This window comes from Gracilinanus agilis, chromosome 5, assembly GCF_016433145.1.
Source record: "Gracilinanus agilis isolate LMUSP501 chromosome 5, AgileGrace, whole genome shotgun sequence".
NCBI classification, from domain to species: domain Eukaryota; kingdom Metazoa; phylum Chordata; class Mammalia; order Didelphimorphia; family Didelphidae; genus Gracilinanus; species Gracilinanus agilis.
Genome location: NC_058134.1, coordinates 291455130 through 291472320, shown reverse-complemented (window position 1 = coordinate 291472320; position 17191 = coordinate 291455130). Strand labels below are relative to the sequence as shown.

Here is a 17191-nt window from a genome sequence, read left to right as displayed (position 1 = left end):
TTTTTTTCCATTTTGCCTTTGTTAATTGTTGCATAGATGATGGATGGACTCCATCAAAACTGGTTACAATTGTATACAACCTTTGGAGAATTTAATGAGCTAACTATCTAGGGGTCTTCAGAAATGATTTTTTAGATATCTAGTAGCTTCTGGAATTATATACGTATACAATTATTATATGTCGTATAATAATTACATATGTTTTATATATGTGTTATATATATATATATATATATATTATAAAGGTAGAGAACAAAATAGAAGTTCCTGCCAAAAAGTTTTTATATAAAGCATGAAGTCAAAAGTAGCTTTGGCATGCATGATATTTTAACTCTTCAGTTTCATCTACTTCCACCAGAACAATCTAGATTCTTGGGATGTTTTAGACTCAAGAAAGTTTTCATCAGCAGTTACAGATGTTTGTGTTTTTTCTAGGCTTTTCTGCCAAATTTTGGAATAATTGCAGTAATAGACTTTGTTAAAAATATCATTGCCAAGGTTGAAAGATTTGCTATAAAACTGTAGAATTTGTGACAATTATCCATCAGTTCATAGGTTTTTTTAAAATGTCACACAGCAAGTGGCTATGTAGAGAACCATGTGAATCCTATATAATAGCAGGTTTGTTTGCTATTGTCATTAACCTGGGCTATTGTGAATTTTGAGGATTTTTGTACTTTCTTTGAATGTGCATTACCTGCTGTAAAACTGTTACTTTGTGAAAATCATTCGCATTCACAGAGTGGTTCATAGTCAAGTTAAAAAGGAAATGGATCTCATTTTGGGGTGAAAAACCTTTGAATTCTACCTCTTCTTGGCTGACACAGTGTGCCACTATTTTTTTTATAATATAATATATAAGCTATATATATTTTTTTATTTTTAAAACATTTTTTGTTATTGTTTTTCTTCCTGCATGTGCAAAACAATATTTGAGTTTTATTTTTTTCTCTCCTTTTTTGGACTTGAAGCACATGTTATCAGTATTAAAAATTTTTTTGATTTTTCATTAGGGTAATTTAAATAAATGTCCCTTAACCCTAATGTCAATGCATACCCCAAACTTTAGACTATAGAAATAATGCCATTGATTGTTTAAAAAAATTATGGGACTTTGTTTAATGATTCTGTCTGATTCCAAGAGAAGGGAACAAAAAGAGCCATTGCACAGTGACAAAAAAGCTCAAAGCTAACTCGCACAAGATCAAAGAGACCAACCAATCCCAGTGGGGTTGATGAGATTTTGAGCCAAGACAAAAGGACTTGAACTTTTTTGGGGTTTGAGGTTGTGGCTGTTTTGACATATATCAGAGGCAGGACTTCCCTGAGCTCTAACAAGCACCTCACTTTGGCTGCCTTCCTGGCTCCAGTATCCCTGAGAGAAAAGGTCAAACTCAGATCAGAGAAATGCTATTTCCAATTTGCTGCTGAAATCTAGTCCCTTTTTTCTGTCTTTCATAGTGTGGCAAACTTTCTGTAGTCCTGGCTACTGATTGGGTAAGTGCATAATTACATAAATCACTTTAATTGAGCCCTGATTCAAGGACCTGTTATAAGTTTATTTTTACTTTACTTAGATTTTCTAGACATAAGACATTGATATTTTATATTTTATCCATGTTATTTTTTTTCTCTTTTATTAGAATTTTTAAATTTTTTTGTTTGCCAGTTGATTCATATACCTTATAACTCAACAATGCATCTCTGAGTGATCCCTGTGTTTGTCACCATCCTCCTCAGGGAGGAATGTGTTATTATCCTCAGGGGGGACTATGTTATTGTTGTGAACTTTGATTTGAATTTGAACAATTTTAGGATAAGAAACCTGCTACCTCCTAGAATCCAGAAAGTGAACTTTTTGGAGGAGGCACCATGAAGATACCTGCAGAGACTACACACTGCACCAAAAGATTCAGAGTGAACTCTGAGATGTGCTAAGTTGAACCATGGGGGGTTGTATGCATTTATTTTGAATGTACACTCTTATGCCAAAGGGAACTGCCCCCAAATTGGCTTTTTGTCAATGTAGCAATCATTGGTTTTGTTCTTTTTCATTTATTTCCATTTTCTCCCCAAAGGATCACAGGGGGGAATGTATAGTTAGAAATTCTTGAACCTTTGGGCTTCATCTCCCAGCATCTCTCCGTGTATCCCCCATGTTTGTATCTTCACACATTGTTTATAAGTTTGCTGTAAGCTGTGCCCTCTCTTTTTTTGCATGCACATCTGGGAAGGCTGGCTTTTTTCCTCTAGCTTTTTATGTTAATTATTATTAATAAATCCTATTAAATGTAATACTTAGAATATTGGATATTAATTTTGAAGCTTACATACTTGATGCAAAAAAGATCCCAGTTCCCTATCCTGCCTGCATTAATTTGTTTTTGTAAAAGCTTTTCAAATTAATGCAGTTGACATTAATATATTTTAAGTTTTAAGATCTCTATCTCATTTGGTTAAGAATTTTTCCGGTGGGGATGGGCAGCAGGGTGGCTCAGTGGGTTGAGAGCCAGGCCCAGAGCCAGGAGGTCCTGGATTCAAATCTGGCCTCAGATGCTTCCTAGCTGTGTGATCCTGGGCAAGTCACTTAATCCCCATTGCCTATATTGATTCTAAGATGGAAGGTAAGAGTTTAAAAAAAGAGTTTTTCCCTGGCCATAGTTATCAAGCTACTTGATCTTCTTGTCTAAATTTTTTTATGGTATGGCCATGTTATTTTCAGGTCATGAATCTAAGCTTATTGTAGTATATGGTATCATTTGTTGTTCTGAACATAATTTCTGTTGAACTGTTTTCCCAAAAGTTCTTATTAAATAAAGAGTTCTTCCACAAGTAGCTTATGTTTGTATATCTCCAGCACTTAGTGCTATGGAGTAAATGCTTAATTCTTTTCATTCATTCATGGTCTTGGCTTTTATTCAACCCCTTGACTTTCCATCTTTAATTCAAGGAAGCTTATCTCATGTCTTTGATCTTCAGGTGGATATCAGTTAAAAATTTTACAGATCTGGATAGTAAGGTATTTGGCATGTAGCATGGTCTCATGAAAATGTTATTCAGGTGCCAGTATATACTAACAAAATTATGTGAGGAGTTAGCAAACTTTGGAAAAAAAATAAGGCAAAGGCTTATAAATAAGCCAATTTATCAATGATCAGTGAAAGGAATTCTATTTTTTTCCCCACAGAAAAATCTTGAAAGATCTTTCTTCAGAAGACACCAGAGATAGGAAGGGAGACGGAGAAAGCCCTGGAGTTTCAACAGTCACATCTATGTCTGTCCCAACTCCTATCTACCAGACTAGCACTGGACAATATAGTATGTATCTGAAATAGCCGTCTAGACTAGACCTTTTTTATTTGAGAGGAAGGATACACTTTATTTGGGGGTTTGGGCTATTCATATATTCTTAAACTAGTTACAGCCAGTTACTATATCTGGGATCTTTGCCACCAAAAGTGATTATCTAGATTAGAATGGGGTAATATGAGCAAAATGAACATATAAAAATAGATTTTCATCCTGGATTGGAACCCTTTCTGTAATAGACTCCTTGTGGAACATGTATTATTTCAGTCAAATTTTGATTTGATTTTTGGCAGGTTATTAACCAGTCTATTAGAATTTTGTCATGAGAATTACAAACATGTATTTCCTATGCTTTGGGGAGTTCTAAGGGGATAAAAATCCAGTTAAGCACTGTCTAGAGGGAGATTTGCAGGGAAAGTCTGACCAATGCAGATTTAGAAGCATAGAAAGATAAGGTAAATACATATATCACATCTGATCTGTAAGTTAGTGTGAGGGAATTGTATGACTGTTATTAGCTTAAGTTTATATTTAATAATTACTTCTCCCCCAAACTTAAATTTTATTTGCATAGCAAATTGGGTGATATTGGATGTGGCAAAATATGGCAAATAATTAAGTTTTGTTTGTATTTGTTTCCAAGGCAAATAATTAATTTGTAGTGGGCTTGAATAGCAATCAATGAAAACAAACCATTTGATTGGAAATGATCTCTTTTTGGTTATTAATTCTTATTAGGTCCAACATTGGCTCATCTGATTTATGTCCATTGATGGAAACACACTGTGATGTAGACACATATTTGTAAAGGGCAAAAGGGTACTTGTGCCCACCACTTCTATGAGAGCTACATAGAAATGCTTGGGGTGCTGGAGTGAAGAGGAGAGGGAAGGGATTAAAAAACAGCGGTAAAAAATAGCATATTAAATTTCCCATAATATACCGTGTGAAACTTTCAGGTTTTGAATTTTTCAACTTTCAGAATTTGAATTTTCAGGTTTTGAATTTCAAAACTGAGACTTAACCTTCTTAATTGTTTTTCATTATGATACTTTAAGAATTATAGGCTTGAGACAAACTTATAGGAATTATGAAATATTAGGCTCAAGAATTAATGAAGTTTTACTGTATCTTAACTATTAAAAAATTAAACTACTTATTTTAACTTCTTCCTCTAATTAAAGTCGCCATTGCCCCAAATGGAACATTACAATTGGCCAGTCCAAGCACAGATGGAGTACAGGGGCTGCAGGCATTAACCATGACAAATGCAGGCAATACTCAACAAGGGACAACGATTCTTCAGTATGCACAGACATCTGATGGACAACAGATACTTGTCCCTAGCAACCAAGTGGTTGTACAGAGTAAGTATACTTAATATATATATACTTCCCACAGAACTACCTCCAAATAATTTTCAAATATCCTTTAATATTCTCTCTTCTTCCTGTATAGCTGCATCAGGAGATATGCAGACTTATCAGATTCGCACCACACCAGCAAATACTAACCTTCCACAGACAGTAGTGATGACTTCTCCAGTAACCTTAACATCTCAGACAACCAAAACAGATGATCCACAGTTAAAAAGAGAAATTAGATTGATGAAAAATAGGTAAGTACTATGAAATGATATCTAATTGACATTGTTGCTGTATATTCAAGCAACACTTCTCAAAACTTGTTGCACTTTAACAGTTATTGAGATCTCCTCAGAGCTTTTGTTAATACATGTTATATCAATCAATGTTTACCATATTAGGAATTAAAGCATAAATTTTTAAAATCTTTATTTAAAGTAACATTTTCCAATTTTTCAAATATCTCATCATTTCCCTGATCACAATAATTATCCTAGTGTCAGCCAACAACTTACTCCAATTATTCATTGGATGTATAGATGTTGTATTATACATTGGAGATGTAGGTATTATATCCTTCACACCAACTGGATAATAATATGGATGTACAGACGCCAACACCGCAGCCCTCCAACCAATACTATATAATTGTATTGGTGATATCAGGTTTATACTTACTTATAATTTGTGGGACTTATAATATATCTTCTCTACTACAATCATACTTCTTGGCCTAACTTGGCTGCAATTGGAAAATCAGCCCAATTCAGCCTTCACTTTTGACTTCCTTCAGCAATAGAAGGACCAACCCCTGTATCAGCCCTACTTCATTCAAGTACTATAATTGTACCAGGCATTTTCTTTTTAATTCTGTTTTACCCTGTAATAGAAAATAACCAAACAATCTTAACAATTGCTCTATGTTCAGGGCAATCACAACACTATTTACAGCCATTTGTGCAATTATGCAAAATGATATTTAAAAAATTGTAGCATTCTCAACATCAAGCCAGCTAGGCTTAATAATAGTGATGATTGGACTCACTCAACCAACCCCACCTAGCCTTCCTACACATCTGCACACACACCTTCTTCAAAGCAGTATTATTCCTATGCTCTGGCTTCATTATTCATAATCTTAATGATGAACAAGACATTTGAAAAATAGGAGGCCTGTTTAATACACTACCATTTAGATCATCTGCTCTAATAACAGGAAGCCTAGCATTAACAGGCTAAGCAGGTTTCTATTCAAAAGTATGAAATATCTCTTGGTATAAACAACTGACCTGGAAAATAAATCTAAGATAATAAAGAATTATTGCACTACCTGAAAGCCATGATCAGAAAAAAGCTTCTATATCTTTCAAGAAATCATCAAGGAAAACTGCCCTTCTAAAACCAGAGGATAAAATAGAAATGGAAAGAATCTACTGATCACCTTCTATAAGATATCCCAAAAGGATAACTCTCAGGAATATTATAGCCAAAAGCCAAAACTCAGGTAAAGGAGAAAATATTGGAAGCAGCGAGAAAGAAACAATTCAAATATTGTGGAGTCACAGTCAGGTTAACACAAGACTTAGCAGCTTCTACATTAATGGATCAAAGGGTCTAGAATATGATACTCTAGAGGCCAAAGGAGTTAGGACTTCAACCCAGCAAAACTGAGCATAATCCTTCAGGGGAAAAAATGGGCATTAAGTAAAATAGAGGACTTTCAAGCATTCCTGATAAAAAGACCTGAGCTGAATGGAAATTTTGACTCTAAAATACAAGACTTAAGAGTATCTTAAAAAAAAAAAAAAACAAAAGACATTCAGTAATATTGTATACATTCCTACATGGGGATGATTCTTGTAATACCAAAGAATTTTGTCAATATTAGGGCAGATAGAGGGATTATACATAGAGGGCAAGGGTATGAGTATGAAGGAATGATAAAAAATAAAAATAAATTAAGGCATTAGAAAGAGGAATGCATTGGGAGGAGTGGTAAGGGAAAAACAGAATGAGGTAAATTATTGTATATAAAAGGAGCACAAAAGAGCTTTCACAAGAGTGAAGATGGGGGGTATTGGGAAGTGGGGGAGCATGGGAACCTTATTCATCAGAATTGGCTCAATGAGGGAAGAACATACACAATCAATTGGATATTGAAATCTCTGTTACCCTTGTAATGATAAAGTAATGTAACTGTAATTAGCTTAATTAAGAATAGATTGTAGTCAGATGTAGGGTTTATAAAAGTAATTTGAGACTTCCTAGGGATGCTTTAAGATTTGCCATGGAACTCTGACGAGGTCAGAGGAAGAGAATTTTGCAGTGTGCTTTGGGAGCATCAGTTGAGAAACCAACACCACTTCTGGGACAGAGACTTAGAGGTTGGTTGTTCTGGCTTTCCTCTGATCAGCCTTGAAGAAGTTGTGGAAGATTTGAAATATCTTGATTTTGAAGAAGTTTGAAAGGTGTCTGGTCAGAGAGCAGGAGAATTACTGAGCAGTTCTTTGGAACTCGTGGTGGTGCCAGAGGGCAAAGGTTGGGAGAACAACTTGTTACACTGACAGGCAGAGTTTGATCTTTGGCTGAAGGGAAAGGAAGTTGGCAGATCTCTATAAGCATTGTTCATAATTTTTTGGAAATAGGTTTAGTAAGTTAGAATTTATATTTTAGTTAGATAATATAGATTAAGGAGGATTGCCATTTGGTGATCAAGAAGGCTTCTCTTGACAGAAAGGTTTTGGGGGGGTTATAAATTAGAATTCATTAGTTAGAGGGAATATTTCATATCAATACTTATTTTCCTTTTACTTTCCCTTTTATACAAATGTTAATAGTTATATTGTGAGGAAGTTTACTAAATTATTATTTAGGAGACCTAGCAGGCAGGGCTGGAGAATTCTAAATGGAATGGGGAAGCAGGAAGTATGGTTGCTCTCTCTGAAACGGACTCCATGGTAGTTGGGACATGTTGTAACTGATCCTGGGAGACCTCAGAGGAAGTGACTCCATGGTGGTTGGGACAAGTTGTAACTGATCCTGGGAGACCTCAGAGGAAGTGGAGTTTGCACCCTGATTTCCTGATATCCGGAAGGAGGATTTTGCCTGTTGGAGGTTAGGTAGAGACTATGAAATCTAACCTTATTTGCTGGTCAGTTCAGGTTGGTTTAGCTCCCTGACTTACCCAACTGGCTGAAGACCTGGGAAAGCTATACCATCGCTGGATTGTGACAGGACTCTGCAGTGAGGATATCCCACTTTCCTTCCTGATCTCCATTGTGCTCTGTCCTGCTTTAGGTTTAGTTCAATGTAGATAAATCCCTTCCCTGACCCTGTGGTTTGCCCATAGTCTGGAAGTATAGAAACCCCTATTCCCATCCTTGAGACCATGATTCCCAAAGTGGGTGCTACCACCCCTGGTGGGTGCTGCAGCGATCTTGGGGTGGGGGGGGGTGATGGCCATAGGTGCATTTATCTTTCCTATTAATTGCTATTAACATTAAAAAAATTAATTTCTAGGGGGCAAAGTAATATTTTTTTCTGGAAAGGGGGCGGAAGGCCAAAAAAGTTTGGGAACCATTGCTTTAGACCATAGTTCCCTTAATTAAATTTGTTTACAAGCCCTCTTGTCATTTGCTTGCTGGTTTTCACAGACCACTTGTCTAGGTGGGGCAGGGTGACAGGGCCTAACTGTCACTCCTGTCAACAGTCACTTCCCTTAACAGCTAAGTCCAATTTCCCTAACTTGTTTGGTCCCACCTATTGTCCATTCCTGCCTCCTACTCACCCTTCTGAACCCACATATAATATTTAAGTTAACTCCCCTGTTTTTCCCCATAAGAGTTTGGCATACCCAGATGGTGGGTTAACAGGGACAGGAATTTCTCTCTTGGACACACAGAGCCAGACTGGAAGTCAGAGGATTCTGAACGTTCCGTGGGGAGTGTACAGCCTTTGGCTGTGGGCTGAAATCTCCCAGCTAGTGGTGAATTACTCAGAACTGCTTACCTCCCACCCCAGGTCACTGATAAAATCTCTGTGTAAGGCCAATATACTATAGAGTCTGGAATAGTCCCAGAGAAAGGGTTTTTCCATTTTTTTTGCCTTTTATTGTTTGTGTCATCCTGTTTGATTGTAAATTGGTATTGTTGTGGGAATATTGTTGTATTTGTATTAGTTATTAGTCTTTAGTCTTTCATTGTGGCTAATGACACATTTCTTTGTTTCTGTATTTCTGTACCACTGATCGTTTGTGTCAATGTTTGGGAAAATGGTAATTGAAGACTGTGTGGATTATTTGCTATTGGGGTTATGGCAAGGGATATTATTTATCTCATACTTGTGGTTTAAGATCATACCCAGGTATTGTAGAGTTATATTGGATTTTGAGGTAGCCCAGACCTTACCATAACTATTCTCTTCTTACCATAACTATTCTGGATATTATATAGCACACACACCTCTTATTATTTTAACTGGTTACATCATATACAAAATAAGATGGATATTTTTTCGTATTAATTATTGTTGTAAGATTGTGGTTACCTGATGTTTTAGAGATTCAGAGATGAAGCAATTGTTAAAGTTAATGCAAGTTAAAATAGACAATTTGGAGATGTATATGTAAACTGGTGGTGCTTATGGTCAAGCTCCTGGTAATGGTAATGATGGAAATACTGGTAAAGGTGTTAAATCTGAACATTCTAAGGCAGAATTGGAACAAAAGGCATTAAATAAGGGAGACAAACTGGTTAACCTTTTTCCCCTATGTGACCTTCCAGTAGTGAGAGATGATGGGATTTTTCATGTGAGACAGCATACTAGATTTAGGACTAAGGATGTGGAGAACTTAAAAAGGAAAATCCTTAATTTCCATGATGATGCTGACAAATTTAAGATCTTTAGAGCATTTGTTAAGGCACATGACCCAGGTTTTGAGGATTGTTGGTATGTTTTAGGAGAGATATTGTCCAATCATGATAGAAATAAGTTTGTAGAAGAGACGAGAAATACTGAGGGGGTGACACCATGGCCGGTAGCCTGGGAGAAACTGGATCTCAATTCAATTCCAATTTACAGAATGCTTAAGCAGGCAAGGAAATCACTGATAATGGTAATGGAGAAATATTTGAGATGCCCTAACGCTTGGTCAAAATTTGAAAAGGTTAGACAGACTAATCAGGAGACACCGGCTACATTCTTAGATCATATCATAAAAGCTGCTGAAATTTACTTGGGTATGAACGTCCTGGAAGAAACCACTATTGAGCATATTAAGCGCATATTTGTGAGAAATGCTGATCCCCAGGTGAGGAAGTTTTTTAATGACAACTATCCAGATTGGGAACTTCTAATCCTGGATGAACTGAAGCAAAAGGCCACGTATGTTTTTGCTCAAGAGAAGGACAGAGAGAATGATGAGAAGGATGCAATGATTGAGAGCCTCAGGAAACAACTTAGAGAGGCAAATAGTAGGGCAAATGAGAAGGAAATTAGTGAGATAAAAGCAGTTGCAGCGTTGAGGGCATCTGAAAAGAAAAATTTAAAAAAATAACTAAGAATATTGCTAATGTAAACACAAGATATCAAAGACAGCAATCATGTTATGTGTGTGGCCAAGTTAGACATTTTGCCAGAGAATGTAGGTTTATAAGATCATATGGGCAGAGGTACAACAACAATAATAATGGATTTAATTGGTTTACTAATAATTATGGACATTGGGGAAATAATTAGAATAATGGGTTTAATTATGGAAATAGCCAGCAAAATGTGTTCCAGTGCTAAAATGCATGCTGCCAGGGTGTTCAAGCTCCTATATGGCAACCATGCAGGATTACATAAAGGCTGGCGTACGACCAAAGTACAATCATGTTGTCCAGGGGAATGTTAATCATGGTAACCTGAATGGAGGGGCAGCTTCATTATGAAGGTGTGCCCGAAATTCAGAAGTAATTAATCAAGGTAATGGGAATAAAGTGAATGTTGATGAAATGTGTGTGTGTGTTAATGATAATGTAATTGTGGATAATAGAAATGGTGCACTTGGTGTTAATGATTTAATTGGTGATAATGAGAATTTAATTGATAATGGTGATGAGTTCAGTGTTAATGTTAATTTAAATGGAATCAATGTGAATGATAATTTGAAGAGAATTAATGATAATTTAAATGGTGTTAATGTTAAATTATCTGAATTAACTACTGGTAATGGTGTAAATTGTAATTTAACCAATGTTAATGGTAATTTACCTACTGGTAGTAGTAATTTAACTAGTGTTTGTAATAATTTGATTAAAATTGATGATGGTTTATATGGTGTTGATAATAATTTGATTAATGTTTATAAATAATTGTGAGAAAAAGAAACATAATGTTGTAAATAGTGTTAGAAGTTCTAGTAATTGTGTAATTAAGAAGAATAATGGAAATTGTGATTTGATTAAGGATAATTTGATTGTAAATAAGATCAATGATACCAGAATAAAGATGAAAAGGACCAAAGGTGCAAAATCCTGGGAAAATTCTGCAATTCAAGATGTTGTTAACTTGGATGGACAGGAAATAGCTGAGCTTTGTTCTGATGTTACTGTTTTAGCTCCTGTGTTGGAAACTTTCCAGCCTCCCAATAGTATGGAACCATAACGTGTCTATAGCTATTGGAGATCAGATTTATGATGTTCTTGTAGATACAGGAGTGAGTAAATCAGTTTTGCAAAGTTTTCCTGAGAATTGTAGATGTTGTAATGGATGTTGTTGGTGCTACAGGCATAACTCAGAAAGTAGCTAAATTTCAACCAAAAATGGTAACCTTAGAACCCCTTTCTGTGGAACACACATTTTTGTGTGTTCCAGAATGTTTAGTGAATCTTTTGGGAAGGGATTTGCCATGTAAATTATGGGCTACTATCCAGTGTACTGAATCTGGTGACATTTCTTTATATCTCCCAGAGGAATCTTTGAAGGCCTTTCCATTGCTTTTCTTAGATTCCAGCAGTACAGAGGATGACTTAGGTACTATCTATCCAATACCTGAGGATATACCTAGGGATTTGTGGTCAAGATCATCCACAGATGTTGGGTTGCTAAAATCAGCTACTCCAGTCAGGGTGAGGACAAAGGAAGGACCAATTCCTTGTGTGCCTCAGTATCCCTTGACTAAGGAGGCAATAGATGGTATATATCCAATAATTGAGTCCCTAATCCAACAAGGGATAATAATATCATGCTTTTCTGAGTACAATACACCAATTTTACCTATAAAGAAGCCATAATTAGATGAAAATGGCTGACCTGTTTACCGATTTATCCAAGATCTAAGAGCGGTAAATGACTATATCATCAAAACTCATCCAGGTGTTCCAAGCCCAGCTGCTATAATTTCTTCCATTCCAAGTCAGGTTAAATCAGTGGTTCCCAAACTTTTTTGGCCTACTCCGCCCCCTTTCCAGAAAAAATATTACTTAGCACCCCCTGGAAATTATGAAACTATTTATTGAACTCAGAATAGAATGTAATACAAAAAAAGTGTGGCCATCACTGCTCCCCTGGATTGCTGAAGCACCCACCAGGGGGCGGTAGCGCCCACTTTGGGAATCACTGGGCTAGATATTTCACCATGGTAGATTTATGCTCTGCGTTTTTCTCGATACCAATTCATGAAGATTCTCAAAAGATCTTTGCTTTCACTTGGGAGAAAGACTCAGTGGACGTGGACTTGTCTTCCACAGGGGTATACTGACTCACCTAGCCAGTTCTCTCAAATTCTAAATCAAGATCTAAAAACAATTAAATTTAAAGAGAGTAAATTTGTGCATTTTGTGGATGATATTCTTTTAGCATCCCCAAATGCAAAGGTGTGTCTTAGGGATAGCAAGATTCTTTTGATTGAATTCTATAACGAGGGCATAAAATTTCCAAGGCAAAATTACAATGGGTTTTGCCTCAGGTGCAATATCTTGGATTTGTGTTGTCAGAGGGTTCCAGAAGTATTACACAAAAGAGAATAGCTGACATACAGAAATTGAGTGCACCTAAAACTAAAAAACAACTTAGAGCTATTCTTGGAACTACTGGTTTCTGTAGACAATGGATTCCTGGATATAGTGAGATCACTAAGAGTTTGACAGATCTGACCAGGAATACAGAACCAGAACCTCTGAAACTAAAGCCTGAACATCGGTTAGCCTTAGATAAGCTGAAAGAAGCCATTCTATCTGCACCTGCGTTAGGAATTCCAGACTATGAGAAACCTTTTCAGCTGTTTGTCAACGAAACAAAAGGTATAGCTTCTGGTGTGTTGATACAGACTTTAGGACAAAGTCCAATTGGGTATAACAGCTGTCAATTAGATCCAATAGCAGTGGGGACAGTACCCTGTCTAAGGGGACTAACACAGCTGTGTTAGTCCAGAAGTTAGCTGATCTAGTTTTGGGATGTCCTTTAACGGTCTGTTGTTCACATCAGATAGATGCACTAATGAGGAAGTTTCATACTCAAGCATATTCAGACTAACGAATATCTAAGTATGAAATAATTCTCTTAGGTAGTGAGAATATCCAGTTGAAGAGATGTAGCGCACTCAACCCAGCTACTCTTCTTCCTGATTACCAAAGAACGGTGAGCCATTGCATGAATGTGTTGAGGTAATAGATCTTGTGGATATACCTAGGATGGATTTAAAAGACACCACTCGAAAATCCAGACTTGGTATTATTCACAGATGCATCATCATATTTATGTAATGGAATCAGATGTACTGGTGCCACAGTTGTCACAGAATTTGAGAGACTGTGGTATGGCTCATTACCTAGTAATCTTAGTGCTCGGGGTGCAGAATTAGTGGCATTGAAGTAAGCCTGTCTTCTAGCTGAAGGTAAAAGTATAAATATTTACACTGACTCTCGGTATGCATTTTTTGTTTGCCATACAACAGGAAAGATCTGGAAACAACAAGGTTTTATTACTGCATCGGGAAAACCAATAACTCATGCAGGAATAATAACTGAGTTGTTGGAAGCAATCCAGAAGCCAAAACAGCTGGCAGTAATTCATTGTCAGAGTCATACTCGTGGTTTCTATACTTCTAGACTATGGACAAATTACAGGGTCAGGGAAGGGACTTAACTACACTGAACTAAACTTAGAGCCTAACTGTCACTCCTGTCAACAGTCATTTTCTTTAACTGCTAAACCCAGTTTCCCTAACTTGTTTGGTCCCACCTATTGTTCATTCCTGTCTCCTACTCATTCTTCTGAACTCACATATAATGTTTAAGTTAACTCCCCTGTTTTTCCCCATAAGAGTTATAGGTTTTATAGAACTGGCCTGACCAGGAGTTTTCTTCAACTACTTGAGCAGCCATTTTTTCTCTATGGTCAAACTCAAGAGCCTGTCCACATCAGTGACAGCTGTTGGTAATATCAATACCAAAAAAACAATAAAGGTCAATATCCCTTATACTGCAGGAAAATAGGGGAAGGGATAAGAGAAGGGGGTGGAACTGATAGAAAAGGGCAGATTGGGGGAGTGTGGAGGTCAGAAACTAAATAGGAGTAAATTGGATGTAAATAGAAGTCATAAGAGCAAAAGTTTTTTACAAGTCTAATAAAGTTCTCATTTCTCATACATAGTTAAGTGGCTTGAATATATAAGAATACAAGTCAATTCCCACTTGATAAGTGGTCAAAGGAGATGAACAAGCAGTTCTCAGAGTTATTAAAGCTCTCTATAGTCATGTAAAAAATGCTTTCGATCACTATTTAAAAAAAATCCTTACCTTCCATCTTGGAATCAATATTGTGTATTGGTTCAGTGGGAGGGAGAGGGGAAAGACCTATATGTACAAAATATTTAAAGCAGCTCTTTTTAGGGGGGCAAAGATTTGGAAAGTGAGGGGATATCCATCAATTGGGGAATGGCTGAGTAAGTTATAGTGTATGATTGTATTGGAATACTGTTGTGTTTTAAGAAATGACAAATAGGAAGAGATCAGAAAAACATGGAAAGACACAAACTGAAGTAGTGTTGAATAAGCAGAACCAGTAGAACATTATATAATAACAGGATTACTTTATATAGAAAAACTCTGAATAACAGCAATACAATGACCCCAAACCTAACCTAGGGGATTCGTCATAAAAAATTCCATCTACTTCAGAGAAGAGACTCTGAATACAGACCAAAGCAAACTTTTTTTACTTCTTAATTTTTTTATATTTGAGTTTCCACAAAAAGATTAATATGGGAAAAGGTTTTACATGATTTTATATGTAAAATCTATATGAGATTGCTTGCCATCTTAAGGGAGGCGTAGAGAGGTTAGGGGGGAGGAAGGGAAGGAGAAAATTCCAAACTCAATATTCTTTGAAAATGTTGGAAATGTTTTACATGTAACTTGGGGTGGTGGTGAATAAAAAATTAAAATGAGCCTTTGAGGGAGAAGGTTGGGATCATTAAAAGCACTATATAATTCTATCCACCCCATTCTCTAATTTAGGTCCCATCTTATTGTCTTTAATTATGTTCATGAAGTTAATTTTAATTGATTATTTTTATGTTTAATTTTAGAGAAGCTGCTCGAGAATGCCGTAGAAAGAAAAAAGAATACGTTAAGTGTCTGGAAAATCGAGTTGCAGTTTTGGAAAATCAAAACAAAACCTTAATAGAAGAATTAAAAACATTAAAAGATCTCTACTCTCATAAAAGTGTCTAAAAAGATAAATGTTGTGGACTTACCTAAAGATTAATGGATTTTCTTTTTATATGGAGTTTTATAAACTAAAAGGTCAAAAATGAAACTTTTGAAACTAGGAGTTGCAAGATAAAGACTCAAGATTTTATTTACAAGATACTGGTGATAGTACCTAATGGAAATAAGTGGACTTCAAGCAAACTCCTGGCACAACTGAAGCCTCTATTAGAATTAACAGTAACAATGGTACCTGATAAAACAGACCATGAATTTTCAACAATTTGAATTCCCCAGATAGTAATAATTGTCAACAAAATTTTCAGCTGAGATGATTCATTAATGGAAGGTTGATGGGGTTTTTGTTTTTTAAATTAACATTTTATTGGTACAGATTTTCATTACTTACTGGGTTCTGAAATTTGCCCCTTTTCCATTGTTTATGTAAATATGTTTGTCTGCCATTATTCTGAACTGCACATTTAAAAGAAAAGCTAATATTTTGTAAAGTGTATAAAATTATGTGTACTTTGCTCAAGTCTTTAAAATTATCTTTTAAAAAATGTTTTCTTTGCAAAGAGGTTTAGCAAAAAACCAGGGCATAATTGCTTTTTCAGGTTTTGTCCTTCAAGATGTCCAAGCCATACAACCTGAAAATGAAACTTTTAAAGTATTCCAATCATTTTATAGAAACATTTTATTAAGAGTGGAAAGAACAATATAAATATTTGAAACTTAAAATAGTATTGATTTTGCTTTTGGGGTATGGTAACTTTCTCTGAATGGATCATAATAAATCATGTCCTGATTCTATATGCAGCTGATATGCATTGCTTTTTCTACTGTGCTTTAATAGAAAGAAATGTTTACAAGCCCCTAAAATTATTTTAGAGGATTTTTTAAAATCAGCTCAAGATACATACCAAAGTATTTTTTCAAGAGGGTTTTTCTAATCAAAATCTAATGTAGGGCATATTGATTTAAAAAATAATGCAATTTAAAAACAATTATTCATGTAGAAAATATTTTGTGGGATGATGAATGGTACCTTTGTAAGAAAAAGTGACTATTTTTATATAGTTAATCTCAAATTCCAAAGTTGTGTTTTTATGCTTATTTTATCTGTTTATACAGTTTTTAGTAAAAAAAAAAAAAAGTAGATATTTTGCGTCTCAAATTACCATTTTTATATTTTCATGGAGGGGAGGGGTAAGATTTCCTGAACTGCAAGTATTTGAATTATGTGCATTTCTGTATAATTATCTGAAATCTGAATATGCTGTTAGTACATCAGTACTTCTGTAATCAAACTACTCATTTTCAAGCTTACCTATAAAAATATTGTCAGCTCTTAATACAATATGTATCATTTTGTCTTATTCCTGTAAAAATTAAAAGGCATTTGAGATCATCAAGATTGTTGGATGTAAAATATTAGAATGTAATTAGGATGTAAAAACTTAGAAGAAAAGATTTGATTCTTTCTTTTTTTAATAGGCAATGGGGGTCAAGTGACTTGCCCAAGGTCACACAGCTGGGAAGTATCTGAGGTCAGATTTGAACATAGGACCTCCAGTTTCTAGGCCTGGCTTTCAATCCACTGAGCCACCCAACTGCCCCCAGAAGAAAAGATTTGAAACGAGTGACAACCAGTTTCTTGCTGCTTATGGTTTCAACAGAATTAATTACCAGTTACTGAAATGTGCCTGTTATGCTAGGTAGAATACAAAAACTAATGCCTTGACCTCTGGGAGTGTCTAGACTACAAGAATAAGAAATGCAACTAATGAGAAACAGATTTCAGTGCATGTCAGGAGGTAACACTGG

General features: G+C 35.7%; 1 protein-coding gene across 3 annotated transcripts in view; it reads left to right on the top strand.

Moving 5' to 3' along the window:
* Positions 1-16775, top strand: part of ATF1 (activating transcription factor 1) — a 53390-nt gene extending 36615 nt beyond the window's left edge. For all 3 annotated transcript variants that reach the window (XM_044677364.1, XM_044677362.1, XM_044677363.1), the window contains 4 exons: positions 3188-3318; positions 4494-4676; positions 4768-4927; positions 15244-16775. In XM_044677364.1, coding sequence (XP_044533299.1) covers positions 3188-3318; positions 4494-4676; positions 4768-4927; positions 15244-15388 — 619 coding nt within the window. In that variant the 3' untranslated portion in view covers positions 15389-16775. The remainder of the gene's footprint in view (positions 1-3187; positions 3319-4493; positions 4677-4767; positions 4928-15243) is intronic.
* The last annotated feature ends 416 nt before the right edge of the window (positions 16776-17191 follow it).